The sequence below is a fragment of the Lates calcarifer genome, linkage group LG14 (assembly GCF_001640805.2).
Source record: "Lates calcarifer isolate ASB-BC8 linkage group LG14, TLL_Latcal_v3, whole genome shotgun sequence".
Taxonomy (NCBI): domain Eukaryota; kingdom Metazoa; phylum Chordata; class Actinopteri; family Centropomidae; genus Lates; species Lates calcarifer.
In genome coordinates, this window is record NC_066846.1 from 3,609,532 (window position 1) to 3,626,191 (window position 16,660).

At 41.5% G+C, this 16,660-nt stretch overlaps 1 protein-coding gene across 1 annotated transcript in view; it reads right to left on the bottom strand.

The window, feature by feature from the left end:
• nrxn2b (neurexin 2b) overlaps positions 1-16,660 on the bottom strand; it is a 609,692-nt gene that overhangs the window by 356,881 nt on the left and 236,151 nt on the right. Inside the window, 1 exon segment of the mRNA XM_051075715.1 lies at positions 7,926-8,227. Within this exon segment, the coding sequence (XP_050931672.1) occupies positions 7,926-8,227 (302 nt within the window).

Genomic DNA, 16,660 nt, shown 5'->3' on the forward strand with positions numbered 1-16,660 from the left:
GAATATGCATGTTTTAGAGGAAGTATCTCTCGCTGTTCTTTATTGTTAATATTTTGTATGTGCTTATGGATGTGCTTGATGAGAAAAAATGTTACAGCTGGGCTAAAGAGTACAAGATAAAAAATGACCTCTTACCTAGATACTAAAAAGAATTAAATCCCCAGGATTGGAGGTTTGTTTCCCCATTTTTGACTGTGGGTAAAGTAAGAACAAAAACAAGTCTCTAGAATCCAACTGAATTTGGGAAAATAAATGACAATAGAAGACATCAGAAGTAAAGGTGAGAGGTGTGTTGTTTTTCCCACAGAATTGAAGTGTGAAGGGGTGTCATTTTAGTGTCACCAATTTGCACAAATGTTGATTTATTCATTTTGAAATGCAGTGGGGAAAAAAAAGACACAGGTTTCTCCACCGTCAGTGATACTGCAGACTGTGATTTGCCTTCACTCCCAGCTAGTCTAGATGACTTCTCTGGTGTTGTTGCTAACTGAAGCAGGAGTAGAGACAGAACATTGAAGGACAGCACTTTCCCAATTTGGATGCAGGTAGCAGCTAAGGATGCCTACAATCGCTGTCTTCATTTTGGTGCTATTTTACGACAGGCTTTCACACTGATACAAAATGTCATAAAAATGTTCACTGCTAGTCTTTCCTTTACAAGGCTGTCTCTCCTTATTGTCTTCCTAAGTCTTTCACCCAGCTGACTTGTCCTGTGCTCTCCCATAATCTTTTCCTCAAGCTCTTACCTGTTTCTGTCTCCATAGCATTTTATTACCTGTTCCCACCTGTTTGAATGTGCTAATGGTGCAGAGATTTGTTATCTGATTACAGGTCTGCGAGACAGAGGGATGAATAAACATGAAAGTGTTGGAGCAGGTAGTGGCAAATGAGGCTGATGAGTGAGTGAGTGTGGGAACGCAGGCAGATATGCTAATGCAGTGGAAATGTGATGCAAATGAGGTTTCTTCCCCTCAAATGCACAGAACCTCTCGATGTTGGTTTCAAACAGCCGGGACGGGATGTTTTAACAGGAGGTGTTTTGTAGTTTGGGTAATGTACAGGGAGAAGCTGCACTTGAGGTGTTGACCTCTGATCAGCATGGAGAAAGAAGCACAGGGGAAATAAGTCAGACAAAAATAAATAAAAATCCTAAATGCACATCCACATGACGGCTGTGCTTCTCAGCACCGCTGGAGCATATTAGGAATACTTAAAATGTCATTGGCAGTAAACTGAGAAAGGATTACAGGGGTGTTAGCATGTCATTATGTACATCAAACAAATCCACTACTCCTGCCTGCCTTGAATAGCAATCCCTATCGTTACCATAACAGTGCATTGCTCTATGTGTTGGCAAAGCTGAGCAGTCTAAATGGCATTTTCAATTTGGCCACAAGAGGTTCAATCTGTCATTATGCTAAACGCATTATGCTGACCTTATTGAGATGCTAACATGTGAATGGTAGGAGCTAATCCACGAGTTGTCTGTGTGGGGTAGCCATGACATGTAAGCCTGAGGTTCCAGATTAAAATAGCTTCAGTAACCAGTCACTCATTAAGTTAATTTGGTGCTTTTGCTCAGTGGTTTAAACCAATTACTTTTGCTTGGATCATTTTTTGGACTTGTCCCCATATACACAGCAGTTCCAAGCACCAAGGCATGAGGGTCTCTAAAGCTCCTACCTCATAAACTGGGACTTGTCAGATATTCTTTTATAAATAATATCATAGCGTTTAAGTGGAGGACTTAGTTGTGTGGAAAGGGTTAAGGAGTACTGCAGCCAAGGACGATTCACTACAGCATAGCAGACCCAGTTGCTAAGTGACAAATTGCTAGCAAGAATGGACAAGAGAGACAGAGTGAAAATGAGAAAGAAAGGGAGGGGACGATGAGCGGTAGAGAAATTGATTGGCTCTCTCTTGGGAATTCTGGCTGCCTCTTATAGGAAGATTGGGTGAGAGGAGAGGGAGAGAGGGAATGGACTGATGGAGGAGGAGGAGTGGGAGGGGAACTGCGGGTGATCATGACGTACAGAAATGGATGAAAAACAGTCAGAACATGTGCGAGAAGCAGAGAACAAGATAGAGGAGGGGAGTGTATGGGGTTTCTAGTATTGATTGAACAGGGAGGGTTGATGTTCCCATTCTGTAGTCTCATATGAAACCTGCTCTGCCAGTTAAAACATGGCTCTTAAATATGATGATGTCTTACTAACAGGGATTACAACATATGAGTGGCTGAATGATGAATGGAGGGTTTAAAACGCTACAGTACAGTAAAAAAAAAACTGAGCTGTGACAGTGTTTCATTTTCAAATCGCACTATTTGGGCAGAATGTCTATTTTATTTTTGATTTATCAAAAGGTTTTCCATCCCTTGATTTGGTCTATTTCTCTACATAAAACGGATTCAGTAGTTGTGTGAAACAGCATATGCAGACATCATGTGTGTTAGATATGAATACATACATTTTCTATAAGGTATGGAGGCTAGAAGTTGTTGAGAATGTGATGTGGTGTGTGTGTGAGTGTGTGTGTACTCAACTGAATAACTATGTTTGCCATATTGGTTTTTATCTCTGTGTGTGTGTAAAGTTTTATTAACCATTATTGACAATGAGGGTGTGTTTGAGCCTCCACAACCATAAACAGCTGCATGTCTGTGGATTCACAGTGACCCAAACTTTGAAAGTAACTTTTTTCTTATAAATAAAAGAAACCCACTTTCTCAAAATTGCAATAAACCATGTGGATTCCGATATGTTGTAAAGTGGTCACGGCCTGTGTGTAACAGTTTATAATTCTCAACGTGACCTTTGCTGAACCCGATCTTGATGCAGATCAAAGCTTGCCTGCTCCAGCTGAACTCTGGGCCAGCAGTTGAACCTCAGGGCTGTGCATTCAACACTAAGACAACATGAGAATAATCTTTTTGATCCATACATTAATCCAATAGCTGCATCCACGGTTCAATTGTATGGAAAAGAGATGTGCAAGGGTGGGTGGACTTAAAAGAAAATCAAGGAATATAAAAAGAGAGAGGAAGCCAGAGACAAGACAAGGACCGATGATGCCGTAGGTGAGAGTGTAAAAGGGAGAAAAGGGTGACAGTGATACAAAAAGGAAAAATGGGATAGCAAAAAAAAGAAAGATATTGAGTTCAAAGGTCTCTCTCCCCAGTTGCAGGCTAAGCTACTGGCCCATTTCTGTGACACAGTGGATGTTGAATCTTTTGTTGTAAAGTCACATTGGGGAATTCAAAGAAAACTTTGCTTTGTTCTTCTTCTTTCTTCGTACTAGAGAACAAACTGTTGTCTGTCTCCCAGCTCTCCCCCATTCCTCCCACTGCTCAGATACTCCTTTAGTCTCAGATGGCAGCACTACACTTCATTTCCCACTCTCTGTTGTGCACACAATCACTCTTTCACTCTCTCTACTTCTCATGAACAAACAAAAATCCAGACATACAAGCACGCACTTCCTTTGGACTGCAAGTGTGTGTCTCATGTTTCCTCTGACTGCCTGCAGCGTCCTGTGGGACCCAGATGTCTGTTGAGCATACAGACCATTGTGATGTGAGGCCGCTCTGATTGTTCTAGTGATCGTCAACATGGAAAGTCAGGCCTCCAAGAATACATTATAGATTGTTGTATTTCTGTATCTCTCCAGTAGATCAAAATCAGGGCATCCAAGATACTTCCTGGCATTGCTATAATCTAAACAAAATCTAAAACAAAGGCTGGTGACATACTACAACAAAAGCAGTTTGATGTTAATTTTATGGTCAACTACAGAGCATAATAAAACATTCTACTGCAAAGCAAAAATATTACATTACATTACACAGTAATCGTGGTCACTAAAAACTGATTTTCATCAGGTGATCACCACCTTTACAACAGGCACTACATTAAAATTGTGCCTCTGTAAACAAAAGCAGTTGTTTACAACAGTTGCTCTACTGGTCTTGATATTGCTCTTTTTCCTGATTCCTAATTCAAGGCTCCTGTCTCACCACTCGGAAAGAAATCAGAACCTGTATGCAACACATATTCTAATGTTTAAAGGCAATACATTAACACCCAAGTCCCAGTCCCACTGAACATCAGCCTCCACCTGATCTGCACTTGCTCTACTGCTACTTTGCAACACACACAAGCTGACTGATGGACTCTGAGTTACTGTAATGACAGTAATGGGTATGAACGTAATAACACAGGTGGTTTTAGATCCCGTCCAAGGTATTTTCAATTAAATTGTGGCTGATTTTTCCAGTTGTCAATGTTACAAGTTATCCTTGAAAGGAATACAGTAGTGTGTGGATTAGTCTGTGTCTGCAGGAACCCTGAGATAATCACAGTGGGAGGATCAGAAAAATAAATACATAAGGTACGACAGAGAATGAGTGGTTTTTTGTCTAGAATATGCACTGCACATGCATTAAGAGAACGGCCTTAACCACTGTGTGTGTGAGCGTCCTTGCAGACTTAATATTTGACCTATTTTCACAATGCGTTCTGTTTGGTGCAGTGTATCAGATATATCTATCATTTCCCAAGACGCCCTAACATGAGGGTTTCCATCTTTGTCTTTGCCCTTCTTCCTGCAGCGTGTTTAGACAGTGTGTGCAATCCCGGAGGAGAGAAAGGGCAAGGATGGTCACCAGTGCAGAAGTCTATAAGAGGTCCATGATGGTAGATCATCATGTCAGGGGGGAGCAGAGGGGGGTGGGAAGGTGGAGGAGCGATGCCTTGCTGCTTATGCTAACCAATGTTTGCAGTGAATGGGGTGAACGGGGTGGGGATGTGTGTGTGTATTGCAGGAAGAGGCGTGCACTGATGAGAGGTCAAGGCAAGTGTCCTTTCCTGCACATCAACTGTACACCGCAGGGATTAGCCACATTCTTCCAGCATACACTGCTTTCCACATACACACCCGCAGTACTGCCAGCTGCCACCAAGGGGAGCTCTGAATCTGTGATCATTTGTTCAGCCTATAGCATACCCATTTCTCCCCTCCCCTACCCTTTTCTCTCCTCTCTTTTGGCTGAGAGTCCCTATCACCTCACCTAATTCTGTCTGCTTCATTTTATCCTGCACAAAGCTGACAAATTCATAGGTTTTGTGGAGAAAGACGGCGAATATACACATACAGAGGGAGAGCAAGTCAGAGAGAGAGAGACCAGTTTGTGAGAGCTCACAGGCTTTACTTATTTTGGAGCTTACTGATGCAGTGACAGATATGCACGACGTTAGAAGAGCCATTAAGGACAACAGACAGAGAGTGGATGAGACTTTGGAGACCACTGGGACTGTATGATAACCTCAGATGGCTTGTCTTGTAGACTGCAGGCTATTTTTAATACAAGGTATCATGTTAGCTACAATGGAAAGAGAGGTAGAAAACAATTACTGTGTCTAATGTAATTAACAAGACATGCATGTTGATGGACAACTATGCACACTTTTCAACAATAAATACATCAAAGTGTACAGGTAACTATGTGACTATATCTAGAAAGTATGATGGTGTTCTTCAGTTTAGTTCATTTTTTACAAAATAATTTTTGAAACCTTTAGCACAGTACACATTTTAAAAATCATACTTGTTCTCGTTAGCTGCTCAGGCGGCAATATTCCTGTAACTACATGTGTATGAATCCAGAATTTCTCTGATGTGCGTAACTGCATAAATGCATGTGCATCCTAAGGGGACCTCCAAGCCTACAAGTGCTCATTGATCAGTTGGGTATCAGTCCGGGAGTAAACACAGGGTCAGAGGTGGTCGATGTCATCGATACCACGCTCCTTGTGTCTCTCACTGGGGATGGTCCAGTGTAAATCTAGAGAGCTCTTTAACACTTAGGCTGCCTGTTAGGTCAATTAGAATAATCCGCTGGGGATTTCAAGATGTTATGCAAGTTAATGGAGATAGCCTGGACACCATGATGTGGGTGGTTAGTTCTGGGCCAAGGCATGGACTGAGCACAGGCATGCGATATGTGCATGAGGGTCATATAACAAAGACTCAAGACACAAAGATCAGTGATAACTTTAACACAAATAAATGTGCTTGTTAGTCTCAAGTAACATTTGCTTTTTTGCAAATTTAACTCTGGATGGAAGATTAGACTACTGGGAGGATTCTTCCCAACTGTTTTAAAATGTTAATTTTGGTTATACTCAATAATAAACAAGACAAATGATAGTTACTTGTGTTCAAAACTATATTAATACTTAATACTACTGCATAGGTCATATTTAGCAGTTATTTTATTGTAAATGCCATTACAGACATATGGGCATATAGATGGACAGACAGACCGTGAGAGAGACAGACAGATGGGCAGATAATAATAGTGCCTCGGTTTAACATGCGTATGTGTTTGTGTTACTCATTTGCCTAATGGTCATTATGGTGCAGTTGGTGGTAGGTGGGTCGGCTCATGCTGTAAATCTTTAAAATCATGTTGGCTTCCCAAACTCATTAAGCTAGTCTCACTCTGCTGATCACACATAGTTCTACAGCATAACATATTTGACCCCGACTGTGTATGTGTGTGTGTGTGTGTGTGTGTCTGAGATGGTGCACCAGTGCTTCTGTGTGTCTGTAAGTGTGTGATCATTTGCCCTTATCCTAAGGCAGGCACAGCATATGCTAATAAAATATCTTGGACTATTTCCATGTCTAACTTACCACATTGGAATATATAATAATATTATTGCAATATGACAGAAATTGCAGAGTCTGGTTGGCATGGAAATTTCCCCCTATAATTTAACAGCACTTAGTCCACATTAAGAATCACTTTGCTCTCAGGTTTTCCTTTTTTGCGTGGGGAGGAATTTCTTCAGTGTCTAAAAGTACAGGAGTTTGATGCTATAGGTTGTTTTTCTTTATTCAAACTTTCAGGGGATGTTTTTGCAGGCAAACACAAAGAAGCTGATATACCATCTTTGTGTTAATGCATTCACATCAGCCTTTTTTGCATTCGAGGCTGCTTACAATGCCCATTATTAGGTCTGACAAGCCATTCGTTCCAATTACAATTACCAAAAAAAAAACATGAAGAAGTAAGCTCGGCAAGTGTAAGTGGAATTGATTGTATCTCACTGCTGGTATCTGCAACTGCCAATTGATGACCTGGTGCATCCAGAGAGTGTACTGTATGTGCATGCACTTAGTGCTTTGCTGTGCATGTGGATAGATAGAACAAGTTGGCATGCACAGACACACACCAGTTTACACACACAAATACACATAGACACTCAGGTTGCAGATGCTCTTTTGTTTTCCATTAGCTACAATTAAAGATTTGTAAAGATGTGTTAGGTAATTTGTTCAGAAAGGGTTTAAGTGCATTGTCACCTTTGATAAATTAGGGTTCATTCAATTTGTGTAGCCAAGAACATTATGTGCATACATACTGAGCAGACCACTTTCTTCACTTTTTCATTAATAACAGCACAAAACAATGCCCTCAGCAACACCTAAATATGCATATGCATTGATTTCATTAATGTAATGTATGTTAAATAAATCTATTTATAACTGGGATTATTGCCGTATTATCATTTGGGCTGTGATGCTTTTTATCCTTTTGCCTTACAATGACCTTTGAATTTGAAGGTGAGATGGATCTTTGGTTGTTTTAGAAATAAATATGAAGCCAAATAAGAAAGAAAAAACAGCATCAGCATTCTATTAAACTCCAACCTGGAAAAAAGAAACTTCTGTTAAGCAAAGGCAGTAAGCAACAAAAGAGGAGAGAGTTAAGGTGAGACAAACACTCTCTGTGTGCTCCACGTGCAGAGAGAAAAGACAAAAAGACGAAGAGTAAAATAAAGCAGCAGAGATACGGTGGGTGGCAAACAGAAGCACCACTCCAAATGCGGTTGGCCCTGAGTTATGCGGGCAGTGTTTACCTGGCGCAGGTTGCGGGTGACGCGCACATCATGCCAGGCGTTGTCGTTGAACTTGCCGTTGACAGGCTCCACCAGGGCTTCGAAGGCCCCCGAGCCCAGGTTGATGACCAGCCAGACGGCGCCGCTCTTCAAGGAAAGGTTTACGTAGTCAGCCGACTTCCCGGTGTGCAGCATCAGGCCGTTGCGTTGCAGCGTGCGGAAAGACAGCGTGATCTCGTCAGTGCTGCTCTGGATGGGCGTCAGGGACAGGTCATAGCAGAAGAACTCGTTGCCCTTGAAGGTGGCCACTGACTCTTCCTTACCTGGAAAGAAAGAAGGGAGAAAGAAAAAGAGAGCTAAGTTAAAAAAAACAACAAAAAACAGTATGAATGCAGTTTTACACCGATGTCAACACCAGCTCCTATTCTACAGTATAAGATTAGTATGATTAGTATGATGCAACTTGTTTGACTGTAGGATTAATTGATTAAAAGTATTCCTATTCAAAGGAACTTCACTGTAATGAAAACTGCTTATCTTTAGTTCCCTTGGATGTTATAGTTTTACTCTGCAGAATCAGGTGTGCACATAGACTGTTTTCACATTAATCCACTGAAGAAGGAAATTATTTATGACACCTCGTCTTGGTCTGATATGCAACGTATATAAGTGTGATGTGGAACATCTGCTGTTACTATGGTACTAAGAAACAACTTTTCAGTGAAGTATGAGACTTCTTTTGTCCAACAATTAAAATTTTTTTATGTGATGGAAGAAGTAATACATTTTCATTAAGTTGTGAGAAAAATATAGGAAATAATATATATCAATTCAATTATTATTCTATTTTCTTAAAACATGCCCGGAATGTTTTTGCTGTTGAAGGCCACCTTAAATATAAAGTGATGCATCTGACATTGAATAATACAGCAGTATGAATGTGTCTTATATGAAATAAAATAATTTCCATCAGAGCAAAGCAAACTGCTGGGTCAGAATTACATAGAAGGTGTCTTTGAATTAAGGGGAAACAGAGAAAATGGCAGAGAAAATAACAGGAGAAATATTAATGCCAAGACCAGACAAAGTGGATGAAAGGAGCAACTCAAAAAAAGCCAAACACAGATGGAGGAAAAGGTGTTGACAACGCCGCTAATGCCTGTCAAGGCTGTCTGCAGCACATGGCCACCTTCCACTGCAGTGAGTTTCGTTCACACACTACCAGTCAAAACCAGCCAGTTTGTACAATGGACACATGTCAAACAGCAGCCTAACAGCAGCAGGGGAGGACACAGTGTGCATCTGTCAGGAAGTGAACAAACACCTGCAGCTGTCACAACAGAAAGTGTCGCTGCAACGACATTCACAACAGTGACACCTCAATCACAGTGTGGACACTGAAGCCAGCAAGCATGGAAATTACCTAGTTCTCTTTACTATTTTTTATTATTATAATCACATACAGTATTTTATTTACTCTTTCTTCTGTTACATCTTCATTCTTTGGAACATATCCTGTTTGTCACACCACTCTGCTGCACTAATGACCTCATTTCATCTTAACTTAGGTATCATGACAATAAGAAGATATGTTGTAAAAATCCACTGCTTATTTGGGGAAAAAAAAACTGACCTTAGATGCACCTAACACCACCAATAAGCAAGATCTCTCAACTCTCAAATAACTCTTCCCCACTCTGCAGTGATACAAATCAACTGGTTCCCCAACATGAACTGTGATCTGAAGTGACAATCCACTTCCTGTGTTCGTTTGCCCCTCCCCACCTCGGCTTCCCTGGAGAGGCCAGATTGAAGAATCAGCCCCAGGTAATGAGGTTTAGGGCTGAAACAGGAGGAAGAGGGGGCAGACACAAACCACCAAGAGGCACCTGTATGGGTGGATCATCAAATCTAGTTTATCCTGAAGTTCCATTACAGCAAAATCACTCCAAGACCTCGGTGCATTTCCCTGGGGAGCGAGGCTGGGGCCGACCAGAGGGGGTGGTCCTCTGGCAGACAGATTGAAAGCCAAATCTCATGAGCGAGCAAGTTCGCCAGAGGAGCAATCTCAGGTGAGAGGAGAAAAGTGGTGATGGATAATAGTGTGTCCATTCGATAGCTGTGCACTTTGTACCGAGATATGACCATTCAACCTGTGGTAGCCTACATAAGCTGATTGCACTATTCCATTAATACCAAGTTAAGGAATAACTGTTGCATGGAAGATATATGAGAGAGGAAAGACGGCTTTAGTGAGTGGCAGAAAAAGCGCTGTGTTAAGTGACATACTAACTGCTGTACTTCTGGAACATTAAAAGGGGATGATAGAGCTCACTTTGAGACAAACACAGCAACATAATATGGGTGTATGCACTCACATAAAAGAAAACATTTTATGTACGGGGGGGAAAAAACGAGGAAGTGAGGGACGAATGGCATCCAGACAGAGACAGCTACTTAAAAGAGCATTTTGGCTGAAATCGAAATTTAGAGCAATCTCAACTGAAGTGTGAATTGTCATTGAAAAAAAAAGGCATCAAAGGAAAGAGAAAGAGATGGAGGGGAAAAATGACACGGAGGGGAAAAAAAAAAAAGCAAATCCCCCAAGAGCAGCCTCCTGGCGGTGCTTGCCTTGCTGATGTTGGAAGAATAAAAGCGTAGCAAATGGACCACAGCAACCATTTTCAATTATGTATTAAGTTGGACCCCCTCCCAAAGTATGGGCTGTTAACGGTAAGCAACAAACAGCTTGTGATTGCTTCCATGAGCTCAGCGAGATTGAGCTGAATGCAACGGAGAGACGCGAGCTGCAAACAAAAAACTTTCTTTTGTTTATGTCTGTTTAATGAACAGAAGGCTGAGAAGAGGAGATAAAGCTGGAGAGGATCGGGGAGTGAAAGGAGAGGACTGGGACTGACTGTTGCACCAGTCAGTCCTGTCACAATGCCAGAAATGCCCCTTGATAAGTTATTCTAATATTAACACAATTGTATGGTTTTTGTTCGTGACTTTAGAAGCAGTGGCAGGAAAAAACAACACTGCCAAGCTGGTGATACACTGTTGTGTTATCCAAAAATATACACTCGTCCATCTCATATTGCAAGTCGGGTTAAGCAATTTCCTATATCTGCTGTATGCTCCAGGAAGCAGATGATCCTCCTCCACACTGCAGAGCAGTGGGAAAGCCATTCTCTCAGTTTCCCAGAAGATCAAGAAGATCACTTCAGTCTTGGCTTTCACGTCGCAAAAACTAATATAAAGAATGACTCTTTTCTTTCCTTCTCTGAGACCACTTCAGCTGCTGTGAATATGTGCTTGTTGCTATACATCTGTTTCTCCTCTACAGCACATCTACTGTACATCTCTATCTCATCCTCTCACTCCCACGGTACCACTCTTGTGATTACATGCGCATACACACCTGGAGTGTATGCTTTTTCGCTCAGATCAAATCTCTTTCCATAAAGCCCAAGAGCCGAACGCTGTAGCCAGAGGTAAGACAAGACACACAAGCACGCAGCACAGACTAAAGTGCTGTCAAGGTCTCAATTAACCTCACAGAAGGCCCTGACTACATTAGAGAAATGACTCATTTGAAATTTAGCCACCCATAATAGCGTCTTTATTATTAATTAAATGATGAGTTCCTCTGGTATTCGATTTCACTGCGCGAAGAAAACAAACCTTTACCACTGGATATTTTTAGGGGTCAAAAATGATACTCCCTGCGTCTAGGCTGAGCAGTCTAACCAACAATTGCCTCATGAATAAGCAGATGTAATGAGGAAAGCCAGTGTTTATCAACTGCCCACATATATCCACTGGCTTCAGCAGCCTCTCAGGTTGCTCACACTTCGGGCTACTTCTCCTACTGCACGGGATTACAAAATTTAACGATACAAGTACAAACGACAAAAAGGTAAATGCTGACTGAATGATTTCGACTGATAAAAATAGTATTGGAGGTTTTGTTGGCTGGGATAAATGAGGGTTTACGCTCTCATATGGTGGTACTGTAAGCATAGCTCTTTTTGAAATATCTGAACATAAACGCCAAACCACTGCGAGTTCCCCAAGTGTTACTCTCTCCCTGACATTTGATTTCTCTCAAAGAAAAAAAATAACATTTCAACTATGGAATCAGTACAATATTATTCTTCAAGCAATCTAACTTAGTTATCCTAAAGAATTCACTTTTTCTCTCTCCCCTCAGCCTTTGTGTACACAAGTGTACACAAAAAGGATTCAATAACCTCAACCTCCACTATAACCTATGCCACAATCATACCACCAGCAACAGCTAAGCACTTTGCTGCAGTCGTGGTGTCAAGCAGCCTGCCCTCAGGGACCTCTGGCCTTCACGGTTCTTGAGGGGGTGCTTCATTTCTGTGAACTACACAGTGAAAGTGTGAGGGGGAGGACGGACAGAGGAAGAGGATGGAATTCCAGCCTGAGTGGAATCAATGCTATTGACTTGGACCATCACGCACTCCGACTCACTCACACCTACTGTAGCTATATAGTCCTGACAATCCTGCTGTGGCTTGACTTGAGAGCCATCAGCAAGTATAAGAATTAGGATGTGTAAATAGGAATGAAATCTCGCTTCCCTGCAGCAGCAGCAAATTAATTTTCATGTATGGATATTTAGTACAAGTTTCCCCACTCTGAAAAACAAAACATCATAAATGGTGATAAAATGTCATGAGAACACAAAAACAACCTTTTTCTCAATGCTGCCCTGAAAGTGCCATTTTAGGCTAGTCTTTGGTGGATATTACAGTAATAAAAGCACAGTGCAGCATGTGTTATTAAATTGGATTCAGCTCAGACTGAGAGAGAGAGAGAGGACAGGTTTAATAAGATGAGCTGCATGAATAGCTCCATCCAAACTTGTGTGGTGCATTAGTCAACGCATAATGAACCTTAGCATACTGCTTTTTGGCCGATTGGATTACATATTGGGAGTAATTAGGTAGTTTTAGTGGAATAAGGAAAGAGAGAATGGAATAAGACAAGTGTATGCATGTGTGTACGCGCATGTGAAAACATCCCGAACTCTAAATGACCACATGCTGGCAAATCCACTCGTCACGTCACATTACCTCGCTGTTCTTACACACGCGCACACGCACACATTCACATGTGCATATACAGTCACCCTCTATTAGCTTCCGACGAGTGCCATCCACCCTGCAGAGAGTATCCGACAGCTTTAGAGAAACGATTCAGCAGCGAGATGAGAGAGCAGTGGGAAATATAAGGGGCATATGAAAGCTTTGATGCTGCTTCATGAATCAAACAGGCCTGCTGGGTCCACAGACAGAGGCTAGTGTCCTGCACTAGCTCCAAGGCACAGGCAAAAGCGTGTGAACTGCCATGAACATTTGTTTGCTTATTAAACATTTGGCCAGTGTTAAAGAACTTGCACCCACACACACACACACACACACAATTGCAATAATAAACACAGCTAAACACCACCACATAAGGAAAAACAAACAGTCACATATGAATACACACAACTCCTAGGCAGTGATAAAGAGCTCTGGCACTCAACATATCCCTCTTACATCTACAGCTGTTTCATGAAGAGTGTTGAAAAGAAAGAATGAAAGAACCACATCGAGGAAGAAAAAGGACAATGATTATGGGAAAGCCAAGGCAACAGACTGAGGCAGTCAGAGAGGATAAAGCAATGCAGAGTTTGAAAAGTGGGGCGAGCTCTAGTGTCAGAGGGTGGGTGGGGTGGGCTGCAGACAAACTGCTGAGGTGGGATGATTGATCGATTGCTCAGGTCTCCATGGCCCCTCCTTGCTTTATGTTTCACTCCTCATGGATTTTACCTTCTTTGTCTCCCTCGCACATAAATCTGATCTGTCAGCTGTCCTTAACAAAAACATATGTGGTATTCTTAGCACGGGCAAAAGCCAATGACTTACCCTCCCTGGCGAAGGCCAGACTCTCAAAACCTGCTGCTTATTGGCACTGTGCTATGCATCATGGGACTATGGCAGGGTCATCACAAAAATAGCAATGTACTGTATGTCACCAGAAAGGTGTGCAAGTGTAATAAGTAATGCAATAAAATTGTAAATTCTACAGAGTGCTGTAATTCTGTAATAATGTTGAAAAATGTTTTTAAGATATATTTTTCAGCAGCTGGTGAGCCAATATTTTTGCCCTGGCACTACATGTGTACAAAGTTTGTATGTAAAGATTTCAGTCCAGAGATTTAGTGGAATACATACATTCACAGTTTATATCACTCAAACAGGACTGAGTTTGAATTGATCTTGATATTGATCCTTGACTTGGCTATTCTAGACCCAACGGCACATGGTCCTCAAATCAACTTACACTTAACTCTGATGTTTCTGTTCAGAACTGAGTGTCTCGTGTAGTTCTTAGTGGCCATTCTTGCAGAAGATGTCATTGTGGAATAAAAAATGCCAATGGCAAATGTTTGGCTATGAAGGAATGAAAAAACATCCAAATAGCTCCTTCAAGGCTTATCAGATGTCAAAAGACTCTATAGTGGTTTATAGAAGAAAACTACAGGACAAGGTAATGTGTTTGACTGACCAACACAGTGTATCACCAGATTGTGCCACGCTGAATTGCAGCTCACGTTTCTTTGATTTTTGTTTTTGTTATCTTCACTGGACGACACTGTGTATTTTTGCTGGAGCCCTGTGTGTGCCAACCCCTGTTGTCCCTACATCATTGAAATTAATGACTTGGCTGCCTCTTCACACAGCACTACTGTTGGTCTAAACAAGGCTTTAGATTGAACTTTTTTGCCCTGAAATAACCTTGTATTCCTGCTACTGTATAGCCTTTTTGAGGACTAAGATACCAGAGGAAGTGCTACATTAGACAACAAAATTTCTGTTGTCTGTTTAATCTACTATGACCATGACCATGTTGAGCGCATGTTTTTCATGAAATGATGTGTCATATCATTAGGTATGTGGTGATCACAGAAATTACATTTCAATGTATAACAGGAATTCTCAATTATAAGGGACTTGTATATCTATTCTTTTACATCACCAGCCTTGACCTGGCCTGTGACACTACCTAGTTAGCTGTATTGTTAATTTGTGGATACGTTAATGGATCCCTGCCTCCAGTCTCTTGTGGAGCAATTGACAGAAGGCTGAAATAGAGGAGCAATACTCCCACCACCAGTCCTCTTCACTCTCCTTCCTCTGCTCAGCTGGTGATTACTGTATGTATCGATCCATGGACTGATTACAATCCTGTAATGAAGCAGCTATAATTTGCTGTCTGCCCAGCTCATTTGCTGGGGGGCAAAGTTCTTTGTTCCACTGGCCATTCTTCCCCACCCCTTAAAAGGTGATGTTGAGTCATAGTGTCTGGCTCTCACACCAGTCACAGTGTTTCTTTTGTTCTGAGAGATGCTGCAACTAAAGCATGAGCTGTCTGCAGTGAAGTAATATATGAGAAGGAGAGTCACTTAAGTTGTCTCCATTTTTTTTTTTTTTACCTCAAGCCTTGCAAACACACAATATTTGTACAGAAATGTGGGTGAGCCAGGGTTTTGAATGATAGAGCCTCGCATTTCCTGGAAATGATACAAGTGGATAAAGAGCTACAGGATTCAGAGGATTTATCATATACAAATGTAGTGGACTGTGATGTGGTGGTAAAACATCTAGAAAAGTTACTGAGAATATATCCAAAATATCCAAATCAAAATCAAGATTAGCTGAGCCAAACTGAAACAAGTGAATAACAAGTATGCTTCAAATAGCTTATTGACTATATTAGTCACTTTCACATAGTGTTGTGGTTTTGACATTGTACTGTAGAAACTACCAGTACAATGTGCACATCATCTGCCATGCTAATCACCCACTTGACTTTATCAGTAAAATTCACGTGCTCAAGGTGTCCACAGACTTTATTCTAACCCATGACTAAGTGCACTAAGCATACTGGCGGAGGAAACGCATTTTAAGAGCCCTTGGCATAAAGACACTTGATTAGATTCTTTTTGCTCCTCCACCTTTAAATGTAGCTGCAGGTCACATTTTAAGAGTGCACGGTTCGTTTTAATTTAATCCCTTATGCCATTGCTTTGATTGACAGTATTTGAAGGTCGCTGCAGGAGTGTGCAGGTGGCAAAGAAAAAAAAAGAAAGTAAATCTTTCTGTAGAGCTAGTAAGAAAGGAATCCTGCATGATTTGCATACTAAATCTGTTCTTCACTGATAGACTGGTACTGTTAGTTGGGTCACATAACCCCGACATGACACTGAAAACGAGGTGCGTCTCCAGTTGGGCTGTGTCAGCATTGTGTGGGGGGCAAGGAACAAGGTGGTGGTGCTTTGGTTTGACCCTTCTGACTCCCTCACTCACTGTCATCTCGGTGAGTTTGTATCTAGCATTTTCATGAGACAGTTTTGCCTGCCCTCTGATTCTCACATTCTTGTTCTTGAGGATAATATGAGGTAGTAAAGGATAAGACTTAATGGGGATAAAGCAGTTGCCTTTAATTGTCTGTTGCCTTGGAAACAATCCATTTTGTAACCGCAATATCAGACACCATGGCAGCAGCCTTGTGGCTCCACTCCACCTCTTTCTCTTGCTCTCTGTTTTGTACTTTTTCTTCTTCTTTATACTGGTTCGTTTTTCTTCAGTTATTCCTTGTCTCTCCCACTGTGGGTGTCTGGCAGATGACTATTATCACAGTAGAGGGCTGCTCAGTCTCCGGGCTCAACCGGGACA